The 21,009-nt window shown below is 42.7% G+C and overlaps 1 protein-coding gene and 1 pseudogene across 19 annotated transcripts in view; one reads left to right on the top strand and one right to left on the bottom strand.

Moving 5' to 3' along the window:
• LOC140467980 (adhesion G protein-coupled receptor L1-like) overlaps positions 1–21,009 on the top strand; it is a 621,988-nt gene that overhangs the window by 181,639 nt on the left and 419,340 nt on the right. For all 19 annotated transcript variants that reach the window (XM_072564089.1, XM_072564084.1, XM_072564081.1 and 16 more), the window contains one exon: positions 16,601–16,757. In XM_072564089.1, the coding sequence (XP_072420190.1) occupies positions 16,691–16,757 (67 nt within the window). In that variant the 5' untranslated portion in view covers positions 16,601–16,690. The remainder of the gene's footprint in view (positions 1–16,600; positions 16,758–21,009) is intronic.
• LOC140468094 (large ribosomal subunit protein uL15-like) lies at positions 13,089–14,729 on the bottom strand (annotated as a pseudogene).

Below are 21,009 nucleotides of genomic sequence, written 5' to 3'. Positions count from 1 at the left end.
CTAGGCTGAGAAATGGCAGATGGAGTTCAACCTGGAAAAGTGTGAAATGATTCATTTTGGAAGGTCAAATTTGAATGCAGATTACAAGGTTGAAAGCAGGATTCTTGGCAGTGTGGAAGAACAGAGGGATCTTGGGATCCATGGCCATAGATCCTCAAAATTGCTACCTAAGTTATCAGGGTTGTTAAGGCGGCGTATGGTGTGTTGGCTTTCATTAGCAGAGGGATTGAGTTTTAGAGCCATGAGGTTATGCTGCAGCTGTGTAAAACCCTGGTTAGACCACACTTGGAATATTGTGTTCAATTCTGGTCACCTCATTATAGAAAGGATATGGAAGCTTTAGAGAGAGTGCACAGGAAATTTACCAGGATACTGCCTGGACTGAAGGGCAATGTCTTATGAAGAAAGGTTGAGGGAGCTAAGACTTTTCTCACTGAGGCAAAGAAGGATGAGAGGTGACTTGATAGAAATGTACAAGATGTTGAGAGGCATAGATAGAGTGGATAGCCAGAGATTTTTTCTCATGGCAGAAATGGCTACCACTAGGGAACATAATTTTCAGGTGATTGGTGGAAGGTTTAGGGGCGATGTCAGAGGTAGGTTCTTTACACAGAGAGTGGTGAATGCGTGGAATGCACTGCCAGCAGTGGCAGTAGAGTTAGATATATTAGGGACATTTATGAGGCTCTTGAATAGGCACATGGTTGATAGTAAAGGTTAATTAGATGTTAGAGTAGGACGAAAGGTCGGCACAACATCGAGGGCTGAAGGGCCTGTACTGTGCTGTGGAAAAAAAACAAACAAAACAAAAGTAATATCTGTGGCAATTTATACTAATAGAGACTTTTAATAGCAGGCAAAAAACATAAAGTTAGACTTTCAGGGCCAAATAGATTGTTCAGCAGTTGTTATTAATCAGGTCACTTTTGAAAATGCTGTTATATCTCATTGAGTAAGGTTTAATGTTTCTCACATCTGTGAGCAGAATGGACAAAATTCTCACTGATTAAATGATTTCACGGATAGTTTCTTCAGGGACTGAACAGTCCACAGTACAGTATGTTTTGGAGCACTAAAGATTGCAACTTCAGCATTTCTCTGTTTGCCTACATTTGTGTTAAATCCTGAAGCTGCTGTCAGATTCACAGGGGTAGTAAAAGGAATGCTAACATTTCTATATCACTTTTTATGACCATCGGATATCTTGAAAGACTTTACAGACAATGAACTACTCTTGAATGGTGTTGTAAAGTGTGAAATACAGTTAACAAATTGCAAACAGCAAACACCATGTGATCATGATCAGATAATCTAATTTTGTGAATTCAGTTGAGGGATACATATTGGCTAGAGCAGCAAGGAGAGATTATGGGATCTTTCGTATGGCTAGTCTAGTTTCTGGTCCATGGTAACCCCAGGATGTTTGGGCGACATGGTGGCTCAGTGGTTAGCACTGCTGCCTTACAGTGCCAGGGACCTGGGTTCAATTCCAGCCTCAGGTGACTGTTTATGTGGAGTTTGCACATTCGTCCCACATCTGCGTGGGTTTCCTCCTACAGTCCAGAGATGTCAGGTGAATTGGCCATGCTAAATTGCCCATAGTGTTAGGTGCATTAGTCAGAATGAAATGGGTTTGGGTGGGTTACTCTTCGAAGGGTCAGTGTGGACTTGTTGGGTCGAAGGGCCTGTTTCCACACTGTAGAGAATCTAATCTAATCCCAATAGTTTGGGCTCACTGATGATAATGCCATTGAATGTGAAGGCACTTTATGAAGAGAATCCACTCTCACTCATAAGCCAAAGTTTACTCCATGCATCTTAACATACTTTCCTATCTGTCTTTGTGTCATCTGCAAATTTAGTCAGCATGCCTTCAATCCCCTCGTTGAACGCATTTATATAAATTGTTAAAAGTTGAGAGCTCAGCACAGACCCCTACAGGGCTGCACTCATAACAATATGAAAAAGATTCATTTATGCGTCTACTGACTACCCAATTTCTACCAGAGCTATCCCCTATACCGCAAGCTCCTATTTTGCACAACTATCTTTTTAACATCAACCTCATCAAATGCTTTCTGGAAATCCGAGTACAGTATATTATTGGGCTTCCCTTTATCAACAGAGTAACTAATTGCACAAATTCCAATGAATTGATTGAACAGGATTTCCCTTTCATGCTGATTTTTCCTGATTACCTTTAACTTTTCCACATGCTCAATTATAACCTCCTTAATGTTCAATTCAGATAACTTCCCCATGACAGTTGTCAAGCCTACTGCCTTATACTGTCTTCTTCCTCCATCTCGTCTTGAATAGAGCAGTTACATTTGCTACTTTCCTATCTAATGGAAATTATTTAGACCCTCAGAGGGTTTGGAAAACTGACACCAACATCTCTGCTATTTCATTACTCACCTCTTTTAAGGTACTAAGATAGAGTTAATCAGGACCTGGAGATTTGTCAACTCACAGTTCCATCAGTTTGCTCAATACCACTTCCTTACTGATTAAAGTTTCACTGAGTTCCCCTCTTTGTTCAACTTCCTGACTTACAGATATCACTGGGAAAGTTTTTTTATATCTTCAACGGAGTCAGAAACAAACTATTTATTCCTTACATCCATCATTCATTGATTAACTACTCTTAACACTCTATTCTCACCTTCTAACATACCAACACTCACTTTACTTACTCCTTTTCTTTTTTTAGGTATCTATGGAAACTCTCTGCTACCTGTTTTTACATTTCTAGCCCCTTCTTCTCATGCTCTAATTTATTAGCTCTAATGAACCTTATGGTCATTCTCTGCTGTTCGTTTTATTCTGACCAGTCACCTTTGCACAATGAGATGCTTTATTTCTTTAAGTTTGATGCTCTCCATCACTTCTTTAGTTAACCACAGATGGTAGGTTACACTTTTTCTTTCTCACAGAAATGTACTTATTATAAGTATTCTTAAATATCCCTCTCCAGTGTCTGCCATTGCTTCTGCGCATATTTCTGTAAGTTTCCCATCCCAAGTCATTTCAGCTAGCTCAGATTTCATGCATGCATAATTGCTGTTTTTTAGTAAAGTTTAAAATTTTAGTCTTAGATCCACTCCTCTCTTGCAAGCAAGATGTAAAATTCAATTTTGTTATAATCATTGTTATATAAAGATGTTGTTACTCTGAGGTCATTAATTAATCCTGTCATGTTATATAACACTGAGTCTAGACTTGCCTGCTCTCTAATTGGTTCCAGAATGTACTGTTATAAAAAAAACTACCTCAAAATCACTCAATGGACTCTTTATTGAGGCTCCTGTTACCGGTATGATTTGCCCAGTTTAAATGTAGATTTAAATCATACAAAGTCAATGCCATCTCTTTGTTACACTAATGTAATATTTCTTCTTGTATGATTCACCTTATGCTGTAGTTAATACAATGGGGCCTATAGACTACTTTAAATGGTAATGTCTTTCCCCTACCTTATCTCATTTCCACTCAAACTAATTCAACATTCTGATCTCTCAAGCCAATGTCATCTCTAACTGTTGCTCAGAACACTATCTCAGGTTAGGAATTCCACAACTCCACATTTACACACATTCCTGTCCTCCTTGAATGTCATATTTGTCTCAGCGTTCAAAAAAACACATCCTACAGAGAAGTCTGTGTAATGGCTTCCTGATCATATTCATGTACTTCACTCTGCGCTTCTGATTCAGTTACTTTCTTGCACTACAATACTGCACCATTCACCCTGTTATAATGCACCATTCACTGTGTAATACTGCACCATTCACACTGTAATACTGCACCATTCACTGTGTAATACTGTACCATTCATTGTGTAATAATACACTATTCACTGTGTGATACTGCACCAATCACTGAGTAATACTACACCATTCACACTGTAATACTACGCCATTCGCCATGTAATACTGCACCATTCACCCTGTAATACTGCACCATTCACCCTGAAATACTGCACCATTCACACTGTAATACTGCACCATTCACACTGTAATACTGCACCATTCACCCTGAAATACTGCACCATTCACACTGTAATACTGCACCATTCACTGTGTAATACTGCACCATTCATTGTGTAATACTGCACCATTCACCCTGTAATACTGCACCATTCACCCTGTAATACTACAACATTCAGTGTGTAATACTGCACCATTCACTGTGTAATACTACACCATTCACCATGTAATACTGCACCATTTACTGTGTAATACTGCACCATTCACTATGTAATACTACGCCATTCACCATGTAATACTTGTGGGCGGCACGGTGGCACAGTGGTTAGCACTGCTACCTCATAGCGCCAGAGACCTGGGTTCAATTCCTGCCTCAGGCGACTCTCTGTGTGGAGTTTGCACATTCTCCCCGTGTCTGCGTGGGTTTCCTCCGAGTGCTTCGGTTTCCTCCCACAATCCAAAAATGTGCAGGTTAGGTGAATTGGCCATGCTAAATTGCCCATAGTGTTAGGTGAAGGGGTAAATGTAGGAGTATGGGTTTGGGTGGTATACGCTTCGGCAGGTCGCTGTGGACTTGTTGGGCCGAAGGGCCTGTTTCCACACTGTAAGTAATCTAATCTACACCATTCACCCTGTAATACTGCATCAATCACGGTGTAATACTGCACCATTCACCCTGTAACACTGCTCCATTCACTGTGTAGTGCTACACCATTCACTCTGTAATACTGCACAATTCAGTGTGTAATACTCACCATTCACTGTGTAATACTACACCATTCACCATGAAATACTGCACCATTCACCCTGTAAGACTACACTATTCACTGTGTAATACTGCACCATTCACCGTGTAATACTGCACCATTCACCCTGTAATACTGCACCAATCACTGTAATACTACAACATTCACCATGAAATACTGCACCATTCACCCTGTAATACTATAACATTCACCGTGTAATATTGTACCATTCACCCTGTAATACTGTACTATTCACACTGTAATACTGTACCAATCACCGTGTAATACTGCAGCATTCAGTGTGTAATACTGCACCATTCTCTGTGTAATACTATGCCATTCACCATGTAATACTGCACTAATCACCCTGTAATACTACACCATTCACTGTGTGATACTGCACCAATCACTGTGTAGTACTACACCATTCACCATGAAATATTGCACCATTCACTGTGTAATACTGTACCATTCACTGTGTGATACTGCACCAATCACTGTGTAATACTACACCATTCACACTGTAATACTACGCCATTCGCCACGTAATACTGCACCATTCACCCTGTAATACCGCACCATTCACCCTGAAATACTGCACCATTCACATTGTAATACTGCACCATTCACTGTGTAATACTGTACCATTCATTGTGTAATACTGCACCATTCACCCTGTAATACTACACCATTCAGTGTGTAATACTGCACCATTCACCGTGTAATACTGCACCATTCACTGTGTAATACTGCACCATTCGCTATGTAATACTACGCCATTCACCATGTAATACTATGTAATACTTGTGGGCGGCACGGTGGCACAGTGGTTAGCACTGCTACCTCACAGCGCCAGAGACCCGGGTTCAATTCCCGCCTCAGGCGACTCTCTGTGTGGAGTTTGCACATTCTCCCCGTGTCTGCGTGGGTTTCCTCCGGGTGCTCCGGTTTCCTCCCACAAATCAAAAATGTGCAGGTTAGGTGTATTGGCCATGCTAAATTGCCCGTAGTGTTAGGTGAAGGGGTAAATGTAGGAGTATGGGTTTGGGTGGTATACGCTTCGGCGGGTCGCTGTGGACTTGATGGGCCGAAGGGCCTGTTTCCACACTGTAAGTAATCTAATCTACACCATTCACCCTGTAATACTGCATCAATCACGGTGTAATACTGCACCATTCACCATGAAATACTGCACCATTCACTGTGTAATACTGCACCATTTACACTGTAATACTGCACCATTCACCCTGTAAAACTATAACATTCACCGTGTAATATTGTACCATTCACCCTGTAATACAGTACTATTCACACTGTAATACTGTACCAATCACCCTGTAATACTGCAGCATTCACTGTGTAATACTACGCCATTCACCCTGTAATACTGTACCATTCACACTGTAATACTGCACCATTCACTGTGTAATAATGTACCATTCACCCTGTAATACTGTACCAATCACCCTGTAATACTGCAGCATTCAGTGTGTAATACTGCACCATTCACACAGTAATACTGCACCATTCACCCTGAAATATTGCACCATTCACACTGTAATACTGCACCATTCACTGTGAAATACTGTACCATTCATTGTGTAATACTGCGCCATTCACTGTGTAATACTACGCCACTGTGTGTAATACTCACCATTCACTGTGTAATACTGCACCATTCACCCTGTAAGACTACACTATTCACTGTGTAATACTGCACCAATCACTGTGTAATACTACACCATTCACCGTGTAATACTGCACCATTCACTGTGTAATACTGTGCCATTCACACTGTAATACTACACCATTCACACTGTAATGCTGTACCATTCAATGTATAATATTGTAATATTCACCCTGTAATACAGCACCAATCACCCTGTAATACTGCAGCATTCAGTGTGTAATATTGCAGCATTCATTGTGTAATACTGCACCATTCACCATGTAATACTGCACCACTCACCGTGTAATGCTGCACCATTCACCATGTAATACTGCACCATTCACCCTGTAATACTGTACATTCACTATGTAATACTGCACCATTCACCATGTAATAGAGTCATAGAATCATGGAGATGTACAGCATGGAAACAGAACCATTGGTCGAACTTGCCCATGCCAACCAGATATCCCAACCCAATCTAGTCCCAGCTGTCAGCACCCGGCCTATATCTCTCCAAAATCTTTCTATTCATTATTCCACCCAAATGCCTTTTAAATGTTACAATTGTACCAGCCTCCACCACTTCCTCTGGCAGCTCATTCCATACATGTACCACCTCTGTGTGAAAAAGTTGCCCCTTAGGTCACTTTTATATCTTTCACCTCTCACCCTAAGCCTATGCCCTCTGGTTCTGGACCCCCCCCCCCCCCTCCCCCCTCCCCCCACCCCAGGGAAATGATTTTGTCTATTTATCCTATCCATGCCCCTCTTAATTTTGTAAACTTCTATAAGGTCACCCCACAGTCTCTGATGCTCCAGGGAAAACAGCCCCAGCCTGTTCAGCCTCTCCCTACAGCTCAAATCCTCCAACCCTGGCAACATCCTTGTAAATGTTTTCTGAATCCTTTCAAGTTTCACAACATATTTCCAATAGGATGGAGACTAGAATAGCACGCAATATTCCAACATTGGCCTAACCAATGTCCTGTACAGCCGCAACATGACCTCCCAACTCCTGTACTCAATACTCTGACCAGTAAAGGAAAGCATAACAAATGCCTTCTTCACTATCCTGACTACTTACGACTTCACTTTCAAGGAGCTATGGACCTGCACTCCAAGGTGTCTTTGTTCAGCAACACTCCCTAGACTTTACCATTAAGTGTATAAGTCCTGCTAAGATTTGCTTTCCCAAAATGCAGCACCACGCATTTATCTGAATTAAACTCCATCTGCCACTTCTCAGCCCATTGGCCCATCTGACCAAGATCCTGTTGTAATCTGAGGTAACCTTCTTCACTGTGCACTACACCTCCAATTTTGGTGTCATCTGCAAACATAATAACTATACCTCTTATGCTCACATCCAAATCAATACTGCACCATTCACTGTGTAATACTTCATCATTCACCCTGTATTACTGCACCATTCACACTGTATTACTGCATCAATCACCCTGTGATACTGCACCATTCACTGGGTAATACTGCACCATTCGCTGTGTAATACTACACCATTCACTGTCTAATATTGCACCATTCAACCTGTAGTACTGCACTATTCAACTCTGATACTATACCATTCACTGTGTAATACTGCATCATTCAGTGTGTAAGGCTGTACCATTCACTATGTAATACTGCACCATTCACCGTATAATACTGCACCATTCACCCTGTAATACTGCACCATTCAGTGTGTAATGCTCTACCATTCACCATGTAATAGTACACCATTCACTGTGCAATACTACGCCATTCATCCTGTAATACTACACCATTCATCCTGTAATACTACACCATTCACCATGAAATACTGCACCATTCACTGTGTAATACTGCACCATTTACACTGTAAGACTGCACCATTCACCCTGTAATACTATAACATTCACTGTGTAATACTGTACCATTCACCCTATAATACTGTACTATTCACACTGTAATACTGTACCAATTACCCTGTAATACTGCAGCATTCAGTGTGTAATACTGCACCATTCACTGTGTAATACTACACCATTCACCATGTAATACTGCACCATTCACCCTGTAAGGCAACATCATTCACTGTGTAATACTGCACCATTCACCCTGTAAAACTGCACCATTCACCCTGTAATACTGTACCAATCAACCTGTAATACTGCAGCATTCAGTGTGTAATATTGCACCATTCACCCTGTAATACTATGCCATTCAACATGTAATACTGCACCATTCACTATGTAATACTACACCATTCACTGTGTGATGCTGTACCAATCACTGTGTAATACTACACCATTCACCATGAAATACTGCACCATTCACTGTGCAATACTGCACCATTCACACTGTAATACTGCACCATTCACCCTGAAATATTGCACCATTCACACTGTAATACTGCACCAATCACTGTGTAATACTGCAACATTCACCGTGTAATACTGCACCATTCACTGTGTAATACTACAACATTCACCGTGTAATACTGCACCATTCACTGTGTAATATTGTGCCATTCACACTGTAACACTACAACATTCACCCTGTATTATTGCGCCATTCACCATGTAATACTGCACCATTCACCCTGTAATACTGTACCATTCACATGTAATGCTGTACCATTCAATGTGTAATATTGTAACATTCACCCTTTAATACAGCACCAATCATCCTGTAATACTGCAGCATTCAGTGTCTAATACTGCAGCATTCAGTGTGTAATACTGCACCATTCATTGTGTAATACGACACCATTCACCATGCAATACTGCACCACTCACCGTGTAATGCTGCACCATTCACCGTGTAATACTGCACCATTCACCCTGTAATACTGTACATTCACTATGTAATACTGCACCATTCACCGTGTAATAGAGTCATAGAATCATGGAGATGTACAGCATGGAAACAGAACCATTGGTCGAACTTGCCCATGCCAACCAGATATCCCAACCCAATCTAGTCCCAGCTGTCAGCACCCGGCCTATATCTCTCCAAAATCTTTCTATTCATTATTCCACCCAAATGCCTTTTAAATGTTACAATTGTACCAGCCCCCACCACTTCCTCTGGTAGCTCATTCCATACATGTACCACCTCTGTGTGAAAAAGTTGCCCCTTAGGTCACTTTTATATCTTTCACCTCTCACCCTAAGCCTATGCCCTCTGGTTCTGGACCCCCCCCCCCCCTCCCCCACCCCAGGGAAATGACTTTGTCTATTTATCCTATCCATGCCCCTCTTAATTTTGTAAACTTCTATAAGGTCACCCCACAGTCTCTGATGCTCCAGGGAAAACAGCCCCAGCCTGTTCAGCCTCTCCCTACAGCTCAAATCCTCCAACCCTGGCAACATCCTTGTAAATGTTTTCTGAATCCTTTCAAGTTTCACAACATATTTCCAATAGGATGGAGACCAGAATAGCACGCAATATTCCAACATTGGCCTAACCAATGTCCTGTACAGCCGCTACATGACCTCCCAACTCCTGTACTCAATACTCTGACCAGTAAAGGAAAGCATAACAAATGCCTTCTTCACTATCCTGACTACTTGCGACTTCACTTTCAAGGAGCTATGGACCTGCACTCCAAGGTGTCTTTGTTCAGCAACACTGCCTAGACCTTACCATTAAGTGTATAAGTCCTAAGATTTGCTTTCCCAAAATGCAGCACCTCGCATTTATCTGAATTAAACTCCATCTGCCACTTCTCAGCCCATTGGCTCATCTGACCAATATAATGTTGTAATCTGAGGTAACCTTCTTCACTGTCCACTACACCTCCAATTTTGGTGTCATCTGCAAACTTAATAACTATACCTCTTATGCTCACATCCAAATCAATACTGCACTATTTATTGTGTAATACTGCACCATTCACTGGGTAATACTGCACCATTCACTGTGTAGTACTACACCATTCACTGTCTAATATTGCACCATTCATCCTGTAATACTGTACTATTCACCTTCTGATACTACACCATTCTGCACCGTTTACCTTGTAATACTGCACCATTCACCCTGTAATACTGTACCATTCACCCTGTAATACTGCCCCATTCACTGTGTAATACTACATTATCCACTGTGTATTACTGCACCATTCACCGTATAATACTGTACCATTCACCCTGTAATACTGCCCCATTCACTGTGTAATGCTACACTATTCACTGTGTAGCACTGCACCATTCACCGTATAATACTGCACCATTCGCCCTGTAATACTGCAGTGTGTAATGCTCTACCATTCATTGTGCGATAGTACACAATTCACTGTGCAATATTACACCATTCATCCTGTAATACTGCACCATTCACTGTGTAAATCTGCACCATTCACCATGTAATACTGCACCATTCGCCCTGTAATAGTGTACCATTCACCATGTAATACTGCACCATTCACCCTGTAATACTGCACCATTCACCCTGTAATACTGCACCATTCACATTGTATTACTGCACCATTCACCCTGTAATAGTGTACCATTTACCATGTAATACTGCACCATTCACCCTGTAATACTGCACTAATTCACCATATAATACTGCACCATTCACCCTGTAATACTGCACCATTCACCATGTAATACTGCACAATTCACTCTGCTATATGAGACAATTCATCCTGTAATGTCGTACCTGTCAGTTTGTCTTACAGCACCATTGACTCTGTAATGCTGCATTATTTGATCTGGTATAGTTAGATCTCAGTCGCTCACCGTGTACTGTCGCACCATCAGCTTTGTAATTTTGCAACATTCGCTCTGTAATTCTGCATCATTCACTTTATAATGTAGGGACACAGTCACATCTTGATCAGAGACCAAACACACAATCCTGATCTATCGAGGTATTTAACCAGCTTCACCAACCACAGAGCTGTAAGTTTCAGGTAATTTCTTTGCGAGTGAGCAAACATTTGCCTCCTTTTGAAAAAGCAGCCGTTTGAACACATGAGCTGTAGGGATTCCTCCCCCCCGCCCCCCCCCGACCCCGTCATAGAGCGAGCAGTTATCGAGCGCATGTTGTTTGTGCTTCTCCGAAGATTTTACAGATCAGTTTTTGTGCAGGGGGTGACCAGTTGGAACAGGGGACGTGCTTCTTTCTTTGTGGGCAGGATTAGATTCCCAGCTGCCAATTCATCTCCGAGCTCTGGATCTCTCGACTGTGCTGATGCTCTTTACAATTTCCCCCAACTTCCCATTCTTCCTTTATTAATCCCTAAGTTAATTTTCTTTACCACTTGGAGTTGAGCAATAACTCCCTCCCTCGTACGTCAATGCTCTTTTCCCCTCTCCTAATCAGTCAAGAGGTTTTCAATGTGCTCACAGTTGTGAAATTAGCCTCCCCGGTGCAGTGACTGATTGTCTGTGTCAACATCTAAAACTAAGTAATTTTATTAAAGGGAAGAATGATTCGACATCCTACGTGTGGCTTCTGTCATATTGCCAACGCACGTGTTTACTTCAGCGCCCTATTCTGTCATGATTTATTGGGCAGTGTTCAAGGAGAGCCCCAGTACCATCGATCAAGAGTTGCAATACATCAGGAAGCCAAAGAGGAAAGACTTTATATTGCTCCTCTTAAGATCATAGGAGCATAAATAGGCTATTCAGCTCATTGGGTCCATTATTCAGTGAGATCATTGCTGATCTGATCATCCTGAACTCCACTTTCCTCCCTTTTCCCAATAATCCTCAATTCCCTTCCTGGTTAAAATCTGTCCATCTCAGTCTTGAATATACTGAATAACCTAGCCTTGACAGGTAAAGAATTCCACAGATTCACTCCCCTCTGAGAGAAGAAATTTTCCCTCTGCCTTAAATGGGCAACCTCGTATTTTGGGGTGATGCCCTTTGGTCGTAGGCTGTCCCATAAGTGGAAACATCCTCTCCTCATCTATCCTATCAGAGAATCCCTACCATGTGAAAACAGACTATTTGGCACATTGAGTCAACACCAACCTTCCAAAGAGCATCACTCCCAGACATACCCTATCCCTGCATATCCCATAGCTAACCCACCTAGCCTACATATCCCTGGACACCATGGGTAATTTAGCATGGACAATCCATCTAACCTGCACATCTTTAGACAGTGGGAGGAAACCCATGCAGACACAGGAGAATGTGCAAACTCCACACAGCCAGTTTTCCAAGGGTGGAACTGGCGCTGTGAGGCAGCAGTGCTAACCACTTAGATTAGATTCCCTACAGTATGGAAACAGGCCCAAAAAGTCCACACCGACCCTCTGAAGAATAACCCACCCAGACCTATTTCCCTCTGACAAATACACCTAACACTCTGGGCAATTTAGCATGGCCAGTTCACCTGACCTGCACATCTTTGGATTGTGGGAGGAAACCGGAGCACTCAGAGGAAACCCACGCAGACACGGGGAGAATGTGCAAACTCCGCACTGACAGTTGCCCAAGGCTGAAATCAATCCCAGGTTCCTGGTACTGTGAGGTAGCAGTGCTAACCACTGAGTCACCCCAAAATCCAGTCCCCTAAGAATCTCTCAATAACGTTTCAATAATGTTGTCTCTCATTTATCTGAACACCAATTAGCACACACCCAACCTACTCAATTTCTCCACATGAGACAGTCCTTCCATTTTGTTTTTCAAAGTGACTGTATTTTGTTTAGTCCACCCAGTTATACAATATATGCCATCAATACACAGCTCCACTAACTTCCTTGATTTTCTCTTCAGCTTTCTGACCAAAGAAGTTTGCCTTGACAATGCTTGTGCAGTCTTCCTTTTCCCAGAACATTATCGTAATTGTTATGTTCAGCAGCAATATAAGTGCTGTTCCTTCAGGTTTCCTGGCATAGTTAATCGCGTTTGTTCACTGATCATCCACAACTGAACCAGATTTATAGTCATACAGAATAACTGTTTCACCCTGACAAAAATAACACCAAAGAACTGTGGACGCTGGGATTCAGAAACAAAAACAGCTTTTCTGGAAAAACTCTGTAAGGTCTGGCAGCATCTGTGGAAAGAAAGCAGAGTTAATATGTTGGGTCCAATGATCCTTCTTCAGAACCAGTTGTGCCAGACCTGCTAAATTTTTCCAGCAGTTTCTATTTTTGTAACTGTTTCATTCTGAGGTGGTAGTGTCCAATACCAATGTTTGCAAAGTAACCTGGATGGTATGAATCAAACTTGATTCTATGATAGTGCATATCACTGACATTGCCTGAACCACCAGGACACTTTCTGCATTCTGCATTTACCCATTTGGCCACAACCATAACTAACACATCCTCTCAGCTTTCTGGTTTTTCTCAATCTGGTGGGCAACTTACCTGATAATGGACAATCCCTCCATGCCCGGGATTAGCCAAGTTCACCTTCTCTAAACAGCCTCCAATGCCAGTATAACTTCCCTTAGATAAGATACTCCATCCCTGACTCTGGGAGATGTAAAATAACTTAACCACTTTCGAAGGGGTTGGTTGGAACCAATTTGTACACAGAAGGCTCCAACGAAACAACAATGTGATGTTGACCAGACAAACGAATTGAGTGACGTTGGTTGAATGATTGCCACTCAATAAAACACCCTGGGACATTCCACCCTGACCCCCCCCCCCCCCCCCCCCCCCACCTCAGGGAGCAGATAGAAGTCTCAGTTTAAGATTTTACTGCCCCAGAATATGTGGTAGCCCCTCAGTACTGCACCGGAGTGTCAGACAAGGTTTTCTGCTCAAGTCTCAACTGGAACCTGAACCCACCGCCGCCTTATTCATAGGAATAGATCCCATTGAGCCACTGCTCCAAGGCTCAGAGTTGAATGTTTTGCTGTGATCCTGCTGATGTCACGATAAGCAGCAGTTTTCCCATCACTATTGTACAACATATGACATTGGAGATTCATACAGCTGCCTCAAAGTAAATCTATTGCTCATACACAAGGGTACAGGATCACAACTATGATACTTCTAACACTATTCACCTGCTTAGTCATTCAAGGCGCATTTTTGTCTTTGCATTAGGTCTTCTTGCATAGCCAGGCCCTTTGCCTTTGAAATAATATGCTTTGGTATGAAGAACATAATAACAGGTGTTAGCCATTCAACCCCTTAAGTCTGCTCACCATTGTTAGCTCATGGCTATTAATGCCAACTTCTCTGCATTACTCCATATTTCTTTAGTGTCTGGGAATCCATTGACTTCTGTCTTGAACATACTCAATGTCTGAGCCTTCCCTGTCCTCCCATCTCATCTCAAAGCTAAATAACTTATCCCATATTCCGAGACTGTGCCTCCTATTCCAGACCCTACCACACCCAGACAACATCCCCATGGCCTCGACACAATCCAACCAAAGCATGCAGTAAGACCCCTCTCATTCTTCTGAACATTGGAGAACCCAGGCCCAGTCTCCTCAACTTCTGTAAGGTGAGGCAACCTTAAATGGAGGATACCATTCTAAAAGAGGTGTATGTGACTGAGCTCACAGTGAAGCACTCAGGGTGTTATAATTCCACCATAGCGAAGATATCCAAAATTACCATGAGGCGTCACTGTGTCTCAAAGTTGGAAAGAATTCATCCAGAGCAGTCCCCAGAATGGAAATGGCAAAAAAGAGTTCATACTTCATTGCATCAGTTTAAGGTTGGGGGGAATGAATAAATGAGAACCCGAGAGACAACATTTTTACACAGAGGGTGGTACGCACATGGAATGAGCTGCCAGCAGAAGTGATTGAGGCAGGTACATTAATGACATTTAAAAGACATTTGGAAAAATACATGGATAGTAAAGGTTTAGAAGGATACGGGCCAAGTGCAGGGAAATGGGGTTAATGTTGATAGAGTCATAGAGATGTATAGCACGGAAACAGACCCTTCGGTCCAACCCATCCATGCCGATCAGATATCCCAACCCAATCTAGTCCCACCTGCCAGCACCCGGCCCATTATCCCTCCAAACCCGTACTATTCATTTATCCATCCAAATGCCTTATAAATTTTGCAATTGTACCAGCCTCCACCACTTCCTCTAACAGCTCATTCCATACACGTACCAGCCTCTGTGTGAAAAGATTGCCCCTTAGGTCTCTTTTATATCTTTCCCCTCTCACCCTAAACCTATGCCCTCTAGTTCTGGGCTCCCCAACCCCAGGAAAAAGACTTTGTCTATTTACCCTGTCCGTGCCCCTCATAATTTTGTAAACCTCTATAAGGTCACCCCTCAGCCTCCAACACTGTCGGGAAATAAGCCCCAACCTGTTCAGTCTCTCCCTGTAGCTCAAATCCTCCAACCCAGGCAACATCCTTGTAAATCTTTTCTGATTCTTGTAAATCTTGTTGATGGACATTTTGGTTGGCATGGACCAGTTTGGGCCAAACAGCCTGTCTGTGTGCTGTAGGACTCTATGACTCCATGACTTGAGATCCAGGCTTGGACAGAAATGAAGGCCCAGGGAAAAGAGGTTACATGTACCACTGTCAACTCATGGGGATATCTCCAATAATGAATAACTGATCTTATTTCCTTTTAAACATTGTAGTTTGCTATTTGGAGATTAAAAAAGTATTAGGTTGAAACCAGTGAACACTGAGTCAATGTAGGCCTGATACCCTTAACAAGTAAATCAGGAACAGGATTAGGCCATTCAGCCCCACAGCCTGTTCTGCCATTCAACAAGATCTTGGTTGATCTGATTATGACCTCAATTCCACTTTCTCGCCCATCTCTGAGTACCTTTGACCTTCTCTAGACAAGACATGAGAAGCACTCTGATTGATATTCAGGCAGATTGAAAGGGACAAAAACTACAGCTTCAATAAACATCAGTCGAGGTAATCGGGAAGTTATTTTTAGCTGTCATGTGTGTGAGTTATGATTGTTGAGTAGCATTTCTCATCTCCAGTTGTCTTCTAGTCTTGTAGTCTTAATAAAGCAATAACTTTCATAACCTTATATGCCCTTTGATTGTAATCAATGGGACCAGCCTTGTCTCCTGTGGTTCCGCAAAAAATAGCCTTCAATGTACAATTCACGTGAATTCACCTAAGGGTAGCCATAAGGGTAATTCACGTAAGGGTAGGCATACGTGTTAAACTGCAATGTTAAACTCTTCTCTTGCTAGGTCCAGTCCATCAGCATGGATGACACGTTTGACCTCTGGTGGAAGCCTAATCCATTTTCCTATGTTTGTCTCCACTTCAGGTCTGAGGATCACTGGTCCCAGCCCTACAGCCTTAGAGCATTAGACTTCAACAGAGGACTGGACAACGCACAGGGACCTCGCTAGAGACAATGGGCTTCCTTTGGTGGACACTCTGGGTTTGCTGGATCACACTCTTCAGCCCAAGACCTGTAGAAGGTAAGGCATCAGTTCTAAGGGCCAATCAGCAGCCTTTGGAATGAAGGCTGTATTTCCTGGTTTGGAATGAGCAATATGTTTCTGGTCTGACAGTTGCCTCTGAGCGAGATGTTAGATGGCAGAGCTGCAAGTTACATAGCCAGGATTGACAGTTCTGTTCAGGTGCAGCTTCTTTGCTTCATGAGTAATGATTGGTTTGGTAATCTGCAGCCACGGTGAACTTGAGAGTGAAGAAGGTGGGAGATAGGGGTGAGAGTTTGGTTTGGGACGATGGAGTGATTCAGTGATTTTGCCGCCTGGTACATGGCTGAAGCCAGCAGGTTGGACAGATGTGACCTCACTTGTCAGGTTCAATGCCAACTTACACAGTGATCCCTTTCTCTCCAGTGCAGCGTTTACTGTGAACAACTTCTGCGAACAGTTTAACAAGCTGATTCCTGGTGGTCTGAGGAATTGATGAATTGAACTCATTCATCGGAGTGCTTTTGCACTGCGTCCTCTAGTTAAAAGTGAAGGATATTCAGTTCCGTGGCATGGACCCTCTTCCCATTTGCTCTTGTAACAGTAATCCAAATGTAAATTACAAGTCTTGGCAAATGTGCTTATGGACTGGAGCCAATATGCAGGGCACACTATGGCTGGTTGGAACAATAAAGCAGGTTTAAGCGTTGATTTTCTTTTGATGTAGATTATGATTAGAAATCCAAGAAATCATTGATAGAGAGAGAACAGAAGCCACGAGAGGAGAGAGTCCAGGAATGTGTGCATTCTCTTTTAATGCTAAATAGAGCAGATAAAAGGCACAGCACACCTTTCGTAATGTTCAATTAAGCCAGTCCAATCACCGATCCTAGTACAGTGCATGATTGCTTTAAGCTATGGGTGGGGCAAAAGGACAAAATAATTGATTCTGGATCTTAGAGAGAAAATGCTCAAGAGTTCAGAGATGCTGCTCCCAGCTATGGCTGTGTGGACATTGAAAATTATGTCAAGTTGTAAGGTGTTTTAGGTCATGTAAATAAACATTCCATTGTAATAGTGCCCTCTATATAGTGGAGATATAATGAATTTAGAAGCATCTCTGCATTACTGTGAGAAATATAAGGCACATATCAACTCAATCCAAATACGGAGCAATTGATCAATGCTCCCATCTTAAATCCCAGCCTATTAGCATGTCTTTCCATTCTCTCACACCCTATCACCTTTCTATTTATCCATCCTTTACAATAAATACCTCTATATGATTTGCCTCAATTACTCCTTGTGGTTGCTTGTGACCAATCTTTCATTAAAAATGTTTTTCCTGAATTATGATTTATTAATGACAAGTTTCAGACTTGCCCGCAACTAGAAACATTCTCTTGGTGTGAGTTTACCCACAAATGGCAATTGAGAAGTGATCAATTTTTCATTTGAAACCTGAGCTTGAGAGATTTCGGTTAGCCAATGATTTTTTTTTAATATCAGGGTTAAAGGACAAACGAGGGAATATGGAATGAGGACATATATTGGCCATGATGACTTATACTGTAGGATTATGGAGGTGATGGGGGTTTCATTGGCTTGAGGGTTGGTGAGTAAACCATGAGTCCCTTTCAGAAATGCCACCTGGCACCAATTACTTCTGAGGTCACCAGACCAGCCAGAGTTGTCATTGTCAGCCAGTTCGAGGGTGACAGCTGCTCTGCTCAGCAGCACCACCTAAGAGGTAGTAGCTGCTGCTGAAATGACACGCACCAGAAGAATCAGGTTCATGGACTGACCCAAGTCTGAATCAAGTGAGGGCAACTGGGAGTCCTGGGAGAGGGTGCAATTGAGGGTATTGACAGCAGGGCCCCTTAACAATGCCTAGCCTCCCAGCCAGAACCAAGAGCCTTTGAATGGGCTAACCATCATACTCCACCCTCTCAGAAAGCTTAAACCATCCAAAACAAGTTTGTAATTGGATTAACCATAACCCAACCTGCTTAACAACAAGCCCATCCACTGGGTGCCTGCTTTAATGAATTAAAAATCATTAATTAAGTGTGCATTTTTGGGAAAGCAAATCTTAGCAGGACTTATATACTTAATGGTAAGGTCCTAGGGAGTGTTGCTGAACAAAGAGACCTTGGAGTGCAAGTTCATAGCTCCTTGAAAGTATAGAGTCACAGGTAGATAGGATAGTGAAGAAGGTATTTGGTATGCTTTCCTTTATTGGTCAGAGTATTGAGTACAGGAGTTGGGAGGTCATGTTGCGGCTGTACAGGACGTTGGTTAGGCTACTGTTGGAATATTGCATGCAATTCTGGTCTCCTTCCTATCGGAAAGATGTTGTGAAACTTGAAAGGGTTCAGAAAAGATTTACAAGGGTGTCACCAGGATTGGAGGATTTTAGCTATAGGGAGAGATTGAACAGGCTGGGGCTGTTTTCTCTGGAGCATCGGAGGTTGAGGGTTGACCTTATAGAGGTTTATAAAATCATGATGGGCATGGACAGGATAAATAGACAAGGTCTTTTCCCTGGGGTGCGGAAATCCAGAACTAAAGGGCATAGGTTTAGGGTGAGAGGGGAAGGATATAAAAGAGGCCTAAGGGGCAACTTTTTCACACAGAGGGTGGTACGTGTGTGGAATGGGCTGCCAGAGGAAGTGGTGGAGGCTGTACAATTGCAATATTTAAAAGGCGTCTGGATGAGTATATGAATAGGAAGGGTTTGGAGGTATATGGGCCGGGTGCTGGCAAGTGGGACTAGATTGGGTTGGGATATCTGGTTGGCATGGACGTGTTGGACCAAAGGGTCTGTTTCCATGCTGTACATCTCTATGACTCTATGAGTATTACTTGACCTTCTGGGGCCTCAGTTGGGAAAAGGTACAGATAAGGCTGTGCTTGGGGCATTCCCATCACAAACTTCATTGTAGTGGGGATAGGAATGTGGTGAGGACCGCACTGAAAAATTAAATACCCTCCTGACTTTCAAACTCAATGTGGGGCGAATAGGAAGAAATCTGAAAATGTGTTGCTGGAAAAGCGCAGCAGGTCAGGCAGCATCCAAGGAGCAGGATAATCGACGTTTCGGGTATAAGCCTGAAGAAGGGCTTATGCCCGAAACGTCGATTCTCCTGCTCCTTGGATGCTGCCTGACCTGCTGCGCTTTTCCAGCAACACATTTTCAGCTCTGATCTCCAGCATCTGCAGTCCTCACTTTCTCCTAATAGGAACAAATGTAAGCCATTCTGCCCTTTGACCTGCATCACTGGCCCAAGATCACAGCTGATCATCCACCTCAACATTGTATTGCTGTCATTAGTAACAGAAAACTATTGATAATCTGTGCTGAACGGAGCCGCCACTGTTCTCTGGGAAATCGGAAATTTTATGGAGAGAATTAAAATGTTGATCGATGGAGGATACTCAGATTGCTAAATGGCTGCACGTGTTTCCATGATCCTTTTCATCATTTGAAGACCTTTCTTCATCCATCCACATCCTTTCTTTCTCTTTCCAGTGAAAAGAATCATGGTCTCGTCTTTATTTCAGCCTCTCGTTGATAATGTTTGAATGTGCCCTGGTCTCAGTCCCAGTTTTGCTTTCCTGGGTTTCATGATTTGAAGTACCTCACATAATTTAACAGACGGACACCTGAACGGTGAATGAAGCAACAAGAGCTTTTCAGAGGCTTTCAAGGCTTTCATTGTGAATCTGTAGTTTCACACAAATGTCAGTCTCCACCTTTCCCTTCTGGACACTTTCACAGCCCAGAAGTCAAATCCTTCCACCCACAGCACTGGGGAAGAATCCAGCTCTCTCTTGGATGTGTATACAAGTAAACAAATTTGCAATACACTTACATTAGAGCTTATTTACAAGTCACCCAGTTAAGAAGTGACAAACATTTCCCCTGCGGAAAAAGGCAAACCAAAATCAAAGAAGGAGAACAAAAAGGGGGAACTAAATCAAATAATGCACCTCAGCTCCCCCCCTTCCCCCCCACCGTGGTGCCCACCTATCCCAAAGGGCTTTGAGGCAAGTGGTGAATGCCGTGTGCTCCCTCCCCAGGGACACTTGGGCACAAAAGTAACTGTGGAAGAGAGGCAGGAAGTGAAGTATTATGACTAGCCTCCAGACTCCTGTGGAGGCCACCTCTCTCTCTGAATCACCTGTGACGGTGCTGCTCCTTTAACAAGGTTATGTTGCCCTTGGGTTGTTTTTCCATCGAGGTTGTAAAAGCAGTGATTCCGAAAGGTCTTGGTTTGGAGAGTTTTAG

This window comes from Chiloscyllium punctatum, chromosome 46 (genome assembly GCF_047496795.1).
Source record: "Chiloscyllium punctatum isolate Juve2018m chromosome 46, sChiPun1.3, whole genome shotgun sequence".
NCBI classification, from domain to species: Eukaryota; Metazoa; Chordata; class Chondrichthyes; order Orectolobiformes; family Hemiscylliidae; genus Chiloscyllium; species Chiloscyllium punctatum.
This window is presented reverse-complemented; position numbering and strand designations above follow the sequence as displayed.